The 9,208-nt window shown below is 45.2% G+C and overlaps 1 protein-coding gene across 8 annotated transcripts in view; it reads left to right on the top strand.

Annotated features, from left to right (window-relative positions):
* The window catches only part of Garnl3 (GTPase activating Rap/RanGAP domain like 3), a 153,515-nt gene that overhangs the window by 92,076 nt on the left and 52,231 nt on the right, over positions 1–9,208 (top strand). For all 8 annotated transcript variants that reach the window (XM_031369887.1, XM_031369893.1, XM_031369890.1 and 5 more), the window contains 3 exons: positions 5,172–5,247; positions 5,850–5,948; positions 8,626–8,729. In XM_031369887.1, the coding sequence (XP_031225747.1) occupies positions 5,172–5,247; positions 5,850–5,948; positions 8,626–8,729 (279 nt within the window). The remainder of the gene's footprint in view (positions 1–5,171; positions 5,248–5,849; positions 5,949–8,625; positions 8,730–9,208) is intronic.

Raw genomic sequence — 9,208 nt, 5'->3', positions numbered from 1 at the left:
TTATGTCTTTCTTAAGGTCCTGTATCATGATCATGATAAGTGATTTTATATCTGAATCTTGTGTTTCCATTGTGATGGTGTGTCCAGGACTTGCTATGGTGGGAAAATTGGGTTCTGATGATACCAAGTAACCTTGGTTTGTGTTGTTTATTTTCTTACGCTTGCCTCCTGCCATCTGGTTATCTCTAGTGCTACCTGCCCTTGCTAAATCTGCCTGGAGCCAGTCCTCTTTTGTGATCCTGGTTGTATCAGAACTCCTCAAAGTCAGGCTGTCTCTGGGATCCTGTGATTCTGGGATCCTGTGACCCTGGGCTTGTTAGAGCACCTGGGAGTTCCTGTGTGCCTGGTCCCGCAGGTCCCAGTTACTCCCAGTGTTGGGACAGATGTTGGGTCCTCCTCACCTCTGATCCTGAGAGTGTCAGAGCGCCTGGGAGTGGAGCTTCCTCTGGGTATTGTGGGACTGGCTGCAGAGCTTGTGCCCAAGGTCCGCTCAGGACACCAGCCCACCAGCCCAGAGAGACCAAAAGGCCCATGATGTTTTAAATAAGGCCATCCTTCCTCAGTTCCAATGATTCTTCTGGATTCATTGGGACTTTCTGCTCAGATTTCACTTTTCTTTTTTGGTTTTTCAAGACAGGGTTTCTCTGTATAGCCCGGGCTGTCCTGGAACTCACTCTGAGACCAGGCTAGCCTCAAACTCAGAAATCCACCTGCCTCTGCCTCCCAAGTGCTGGGATTAAAGGTGTGTGCCACCACTACCTGGCTAGATTTCACTTTTCATAGAAGGAATATAATTTGGCATATTAATACCATAGATAAAATTAGAACTAGGGGCTGGAGAGGTAGGTCAGCAGTTAAGAGCACTGGCTGTTCTTACTACAAGAAGACTTGAGTCCACAGTTCCTAGCACTCACACAGTGACTTACAACCATTTGTAAATCCATTTTAGGGACTTCAATGCCCTCTTCAGGCCTCCACAGACACCAAGCACACATGTAGTACACATATATGCAGGCAAACAAATATACATATAAAATATAGATTTTTTTTAAATTTAGAAATATTTTAACATCTAAACAAATAGAAATGACAAATGTGATCTGTTTGTGTTTCTGAGCAGGACTGTGTCCTGAATAAATCAGTACCTTAACTCTCCACTAGACATCTTCCTCCAATGGTGCAGACTGAACTTGGGACCTAGAAAGCTTCCTACATCTCTCCAAATCCAGTGCTCAGGAAGCACTGATGTGTTTCGTGACTTATTCCAAAGTGGTCCATTGGGGTTGGAGCTCAGTGGTAGAGCATGTGCCTAGCATACATGGTGGAGCCCTGGGTTCTTAGTACCAGAAGATAACAACTCAAAATGATCTGTTATGATTAGGTATCCCAGATCAAACTACCTCTCCTAAAGTATGAGACAGCTTCTGAAAACAGATGAATGTTTTCTATTCATCATAGGCATCATCTGAGAAGCCTTAGACATCTAGCAGGTTATTTCCAAAGACCCTGTCTTAGCTAGGGTTTCTATTGTTGAAAAGACACCATGACCAAAGCAACTCATATTGGGGCTTGGCTTACAGTATCAAAGGTTCAGTCCATTATCATCATGGGAGGAAGCATGGCAGCATCCAGGCAGGTATGATGCTGGAGAAGGAGCTGAGAGTTCTATACCTTTATCTAGCTACAACCAGGAGAAGACTAGATCCCCAGGCAGCTAAGAGAAATGTCTCAAAGCCCACTGCAACAGTGACACACTTCCTCCAATGAGGCCACACCTCCTAATAGTGCTACTTCTTGGACCAAGCATATACAAACCACCACAGAGCCCTAAGATGACATTCCTGGAATGTCCACCTAAAGCAGAAGGTTCTATGTAATTTCTCATTTAAACTGGGGCTCTTTGAGAAGTATTAATAATAGCTGGACAGCAGAAAAATGAGATGCAGACCAGGTTCATCATGGCAAACCTGGAATCATGCTCTTCTCCCTATAAGTGACCTTGAAGGATAAAAATCTTCTCATTCCAGGGTACCTAGATAATCCCATCCTGCATCCTTCTTGCCCAATGACTTTGTAGTGCTTCATCCTGACCTGATAACATGTTTCACAACTCCATCCCCTCCAAGGCCTCAGCCATGGTACTGGTAGCCTGCTGCCAGTCTCAGAATATCCCCGTGAAGTTTCATAAAGTTTTAGTCACTGACATCTCTTGTCTGTGCTCTCAACTTTGCTCTGTCCAGACCTGTCCTGTGAATACTATGCTATTGGAAAGAGTCAAAAACTAAAAGACCTAGATCTCAGGTCTGCCTACTGTTCAGTTATGACCAGCCTTGGCCAAATCTCTTGTTCCTGGACTTCCCTATCTGTGGCCTGTGGGTCCTTTCTGGTCCTACTGAGCTGCTAGTATACCTAATCCTCCTGCCCTATTCTTACTGTCTGTTGGCTCAGTTGGACCCAATTCCAGGCTTCCTGGAAGCCTTCCAGTTAGTTCCTTTTCCTCACTGGTTCTTAGAGTCTGTTTCCTGGACCAGCAGCAAGGACATCTCAGGGAAATCTTTTTGATGCAAACTTCCAAGCCAGATGTAAGACCTACTGAGCTTGGAACATTGGGCTAGGAGCCAACCATTTCCTAGCAACCCCTCCAGGGCTCCCGATGCTATTAACCTGGACACCAAGTATAGAGGGCCTCTGCTTCACTGCTTCAGTCTTCTCATGACTACTCCAAAAGGGCTGTCTGCTTGACTACACATTGCTATGGCTGCTTTTTATGAGGGTTCAGAACAGAAGAGGTGCCAGCATCTTAGAGAAGTGTGACTGCTGTCATCACTCCAAAAAAAGAAGAAGAAACATGATGGCCATAGAAACTCAAAAGAAGTCAAAGTTCTGACAGAACTACAGAGATTGGGGCTGGAGAGATGGCTCGGGTTTAATAGCAAGCAATGTGTTATCCTCACAGGACCCGAGTTACATTCCCAGCAGCTCACATAACCTCCTATAACTCCGGCTTCAGGGGATCCAACAACACCTCTAGCCCCCACAGGCACACCTGTGCTCGTGTGCACATGCTCACACACACACACATATACTTTAAAAGAATAAAAATCAGCCTTTAAAAGTCTTCAAAAAAACTGTCGGAAACTGGCCAGCTGATAAAAAGCAAGTGTTTCCGTCCAGCTTTGTTATTTTTCTTGCTGTGTATGCATAGCCACTGAATCACTCTTGTTCATCTTCCCCACTGTCCCCAGCCTTTTTTTTCTGCCCTGCAGATGCAGTAGTAAAGTGTGTGTGTGATCCCAATGAGAAAGATATACATGTACATGTTCAAGATCAGAGAATCACAGTGGGGATGGGAGTGTAAAGAGTGAACAGTGCTGTGGTGGAGGGCGGCAGTGAGAGGCGGTCTCTCTGTTGCTGTTGCAGCTGAGGCTTGCCTAGTGGGGAAGAGCATCACCCCCAAGAACTGGGGAGCGTTCCAGGTATATGGTCAGGTGGAAATGCCCTCCCTATTTATGTGTCTAGAAAGCCACTGTTACAGAAGGCCATGCGTCTGTCTCCCAGGTATACTGAGGACAGAGCAGAATTTAGGAGCACAAACCTCAGACCTGGGTTTTCAGATTCTTCTTTTCATAAGCATGTGCATATGCTCTGTGTGTGTGTGTGTGTGTGTGTGTGTGTGTGTGTGTGTGTTCATGTACATACACATATGGATGCCTTAGGTTGATGTCAGGACTCTTCCACTATCCATCTTCTACCTTATTCATTGAGGCAGGGTCTCTCCTAAAAGGCAGAGAGCTCCCTGATATGGCCACTTTTGTTAGCCAGCTTGTTCTGGGCATTCCCCTTTCTCTAAACTAGAATGGCAGGCCTGTCTGTGGGTTATAAGGATCTGAATTCCAGTTCTCTGACATGTATGGTGAGCACTTTAATCACTGAGCCACCAGCTCAAGCTGGGCTTTCAGATTCTTACTTTTGATTCCACCTCTGAATCCCAGCATCTTGCCTTCACCTCTCACCTCTGGCCCCACTGAGCACCCACACATTGACTACCAACATTCAGAACCCTGCACTTAGTGGTAAGTCAGATAGCCATCTGGTATTGATAGTCTTCCAACAATGGACTCTTACTAAGTAATTCAGGCATATACAAAGTATAGAGAATTACAAATCCCCTGCCCAGATTAAGGGCAATGTCATTAAAAACCTAGAGTTCAGGGATTGAAGTGATACCTCAGCAAGTAAGAGCATGTAGTGCTCTCACAGAGAACCCAGATTTGGATCCCAGCCCTCACATCCAGTAACTCATAACTGCCTGTAACTCCAGTTCCAAGAGATCCAGTACTGTCTTCTGGCCTCTGAGGGTACCTGCACTTGTGTGGTGACTATAACCACCACATAATATATCATTATAATGAATTATGCTAATACAAACACATAAATATAACTAAGTCTTCAAAAAGTCACAGTTTGAGACCCTACTTTCTGCTCCCCAACTCCATCCCTCTGTCTACCTCTCTTCCCTGAAGCAGCTACCATCACTCATTGGCGTTTGTCCTTTCTGCAGGGTCAGATTGTATCAGTCGTCCGCATAGTTGAGAATTATAAACTCAGACTGGGAATAGCCACTGCTTGCTTGGCTTGCTTTGTCTTTCATTCGAACATCTGGACTTGTTCAGATTAAATATCTTCAGGAATGGGGGAGTAAGCTTTTCATATAAATTGCCCACAATTTCCATATCTATTTCTAGAAGAGCCTACCAGACCTCAGCCTAAGATTGTTATGTTTGGCTCTCAGTTACAATTAGCTCCCCTGCTCTTCTGGGAACTGTTGCTGATGCATAGATCAGAACATGGTGCCAGGCCCATGGGTGCCTGTGGCCATTTGTCAGAAGCACAGTGCCCTGCATGGACCTACCATCCTCCTGATCCCATCAGTAATGAAATTACAAATGGATTCACTGATACAACATGGATCACCTCATCTCTATGCTACTCTGTAACCAACAAAACAAAATGAGTGACTCTTGTTAACATTGGTCAGTACTGGGGCCAATGGGAGGAAAGAATCCCCCAATTGTCCACTCTACTGACCACAGTGATTCTTAATGGCAAACACTGTAGCTTATAACTAGGTGTGCTTGAGTGATGAAAATAACTGGTGTGTCTTTTGTAAGGGCTCTGTGAATTTCAAATTTGGGGTTCTTTTTGCCAAAGACGGGCAGCTCACAGACGACGAGATGTTCAGCAATGGTGAGCATCCCCTCTGCACCCCTGCCAAGGGAACCCTGCCTCTGACTGCCTTTCCCATTGCTGAAACCGAATGTCTGATTGGGTTGGAATCTCCAATACCAGGAAGCAGTTTACAGAATTTTATAAGGTGGTTCTTGACCAGCTTCATTCATTTGCTAAGTACTTTACTGATCACCTAACACTTGCCAGTTCCTGCAGTGGACGCTGGAGAACAAGCCAGGGGTTGTGGGAAACACACATGAGTTTAGAAAATCTGGTTCTACTGAGGCAAGGCCTTTCCTTACTGCTTCTGGCTGAGTGAATGTAAAGACAGTGTCCCCTGCCTGTATTTGTGTCTTTCATGTTACAACCCTGTTTATCACTGGGCAGAGCAATAGCAGCACCTTCATCCCTCAATTCTGCATGCCCTGGGTCTGGTTCATCTGGTTCTGTTTGCCTTCCCTTGGGTTCCTGAAAATTACAAGACTTCCTTATAGCCCTTGGGTAGAAGGCAATGTAACCTCATGCTTTGATACTGTGCACATCAACAGCACCATTATCTGTGACTTCTTTATGGTTAAAAAATGAGGACCAGAGATTGACGTCTGTGCCTTTTCTTGCAGAAATTGGAAGTGAAGCTTTTCAAAAATTTTTAAATCTCCTCGGTGACACCATTATTCTAAAGGGCTGGACAGGCTACCGTGGCGGTCTGGACACCAAAAGTAAGCATGCCCCTTGTCCAAATTACTAACAAAGTCAAAATAAATTATTCAGTTACTTATACCCAAGAGAGGGGACATATGAGCCAAAATCTGGAGATACTGAGGGTTATCCCTAGTGTGACGTGAATGGCTGGACATGGCCATTGACTCCATTTGTTGCCTTTATAAGACTAATCAACCCTTGGAACCCAGAGGAAGCACTGGGAGACACGATCAGCTGACATTTCCATCAAATGAATGACATTTCCATCAACAAAGGACTATATCTGTTGAGGAATCTCATGAGGTTATAGAACCTGGTAACATAGTCACAAGTGCAGTTTGCCTTAGTGAGAGTTACACAATAAAGTTGCCTTACAACACAAGTCTTCATTGTCCCATAGCTGCATTTACCAATGGGCACCATCTGTATGCCAGAATTGGACTAGGCTCAACATGATCCCTGCCTTGCAAGGAGCCTATAGTCCCCTGGATAACACAGGCATCACATGGGTGCTGGTTATGAAATAGTTTGGCAGTCGGTGCTTACAGGATTGAGGAGGCAGAGAGTGCCACAGGCACTTTGCCGACTCTAGGAATTACAGAAGACTTCTCTGGGGGAACTTGGGAGTGATGAGTGGGAACAGTTGGAGAATCTTGAGAAAAGAATTTCAAACAGAGAGCATTGTGAAGTTCCTGAGGCTGAAAAAACATGCTGTGTTCTAAAAACTAAGAGAATGGCTTTCTGGCTAGAAGGAGCAGAGGAAGCAAGAAGGTTGCAATATAGATTAGAGGAGAGGTAGCCCTCTGGGGAGTTTGAAGTCCCCTTGCATGTCACTGAGTAGGAAAGCGGCTAGGTCCCCTTAGGGAAGATCTGTAGGGAAGATAATCTAGAGGAAGCAGGCCAGGGAAGCCCCTAGAGGACCAGATTCCACAGTCTAAATGGGGGCAGAGGGGCAGCTGTCATGGCCAGGGAACAAAGGGCTGGCAGGGAGACAAGTATATAAATCCCAGCACTGAGGTAGAAGGCACAGGGTCCTATGATATTAGAAAGTGGAGATGAGGAGGAAGAAGGATTCTCACTGGGTCTCTGGGCCTCTGGCCTGAAGTAGCTGGTGGAGATCTGGGTGTGGGAGGGGAAGACTGGGAAACTAGGAGGTGGATGAAGGAGGACTAGATGGCAAGCTTAGGCTTGAGTCCCCTAGATCAGCTTCTGGCCGAGGAGCATTTCCAGCATCTTGTGTTTCTGTGTTTGTCATTTTGTTTGATCTTCAGTCAAGAAAGTCAGGCAAGTGGTACAAGACTCCTTTAACCTAAATGTGACAGACTTCCGGTCCCAGTAGCCTAACTGCCTCACAGCCTCTCTTCCTGGTGGTACACATAGATTCAGAGTATGACAGCAATGTATCAGGACTGCTGTGGAAAGGCCTTGATTACCAGCTTCCCCCAGACATGCTTTCTCATCTGTGATGTTCCTGAGCACCTGTGAGCTCATCACCACGGTCAGCTCTCAGCTTCACTGTAGAGGTCCTGAGTACCATCTCCTGAGCCTCTGATTACCAGGTCTTCTGCCAGGTTAAGCTCTTTGCAAGGATCATCTTGCTGAGTTTTCCCCGCATCGATTTTCAAATTAAGAAACAGGATAAGGAAAAGTAATGTGACTTATCAAAAGTAGCATGGGGTCTGTGGAGATGGCTCCACTGGTAAAGTGCTTGCCATGTAAGCATGAGGACTTGAGGTTAATTCCAGCACCCCTTTTTAAAGGCCAGGCGTGGGGGTACATGCTTGTAATCCCAGAACTAGGGAAATGGAGACAGAAGGATCCCTGGAGCTTACTAGACAGCCTCTCAAGCCAAAGCAGTGAACTCCAGGTTCAGTGAGAGACTCAGTGCAAATAAATATATAATAAACAAATAGAGAGGGGACTGGAGAGATGGCTCAGTGATTAACAGCATTGACTGCTCTTCCAGAGGACCTGGGTTCAATCCCCAGCACCAACATGGCAGCTCACAACTGTCTGTAACTCCAGTACTAAGGGATCTGACGCCCTCTTTTGGATTCCATGGGTATTGCATATACATGCTACACAGACGTACATCCAGGCAAAACACTCAAATACATAAAATAAAAATAAATAAATCTTTTTAAAATGTATTAGTTCTTGGTTCAATCCACCAAGCTTTGGAATAACTTACACAACAATGTATAACTAATATACTGCTTTAGATCCAACAGCCAAACTTGAAGAAACAGTAAGGTAAGAGCAATTGAAGAAATCACTGTCTATAGACCCTAGACTCACCACACATGTGAACACTAAGTAACAAAGCTTTAAAAATTAAATTACAAAAAACAATAAAGCTTTACAGTGGGGAGAGGAAAGGAGTGACCTAGCCAGTGGGAACTCAAGCTGGCCGTCTACCTCCAGAGCCTGCGCCTTTAATCACCATGGCACAGTTCTTCAGAGCCTCACCTTGATTTTGTGAGCATCACAGCTTGTGTGAACTATATCCTTACCCTACAGCCACAGGAAGGGGAGGGATCGCAGCATGAGGAGGAACCTTGTGCAAGGTAAAGAGTTGACTTCAGGTGAGCCTCTCCTGCTCACACAGCTGAACCAGGTCTGGGAACTGCATGCCTTCATCGGCATGCCCATGTAAAACTCTGTGCCCACTGACTATGTTCTTGTGTTTTACAGATAACACCACAGGGATCAACTCAGTCTATACTGTGTACCAAGGGCATGAGGTCATGTTTCATGTTTCTACCATGTTGCCATATTCCAAAGAGAACAGACAGCAGGTATGTGTGACCTCGGGCTCTCTGAGGACACAAACCATCATGTGCCTGGATGTGGCTGAGTATTGCAGTACTTTATACAGTTAGAGATGAGGTGTGTTACAGTGAGCTCCACTTCAGTTACCAGCTAGCAATGTGGGCACTTTTTAATAGTCTGTGTGAACTGCAGACAAATAGGAAGCCTATTGGTACTGCCTCTGTCATCTTCAAGACAAGGTCAGAGATATCAGTGAGCCTGTGGGTATACATGTGTGTACTTGTACATGTGTAACTGTGATTTTAAAGACTAAATGTCTGTGCTGTGTTGTCATAACAAAATACCTGGAGCATGGGAACATTATAAAGAAGTTTATGTAGCTCAAAGTCATGTCATTTCAAGAGCATTGGTATTTTGAGCTCTAGTGAGGCCCTCATGGTGGTTAGCATGTAGTACATAGAAGAAATCATATGACATAGAGGAAGCATGAGAAATCCAGGTTAGA

This window comes from Mastomys coucha, unplaced genomic scaffold (assembly GCF_008632895.1).
Source record: "Mastomys coucha isolate ucsf_1 unplaced genomic scaffold, UCSF_Mcou_1 pScaffold15, whole genome shotgun sequence".
NCBI lineage: Eukaryota > Metazoa > Chordata > Mammalia > Rodentia > Muridae > Mastomys > Mastomys coucha.
The sequence above is the reverse complement of the archived record's forward strand: the minus strand, read 5'-3'. Positions and strand labels throughout refer to the sequence as shown.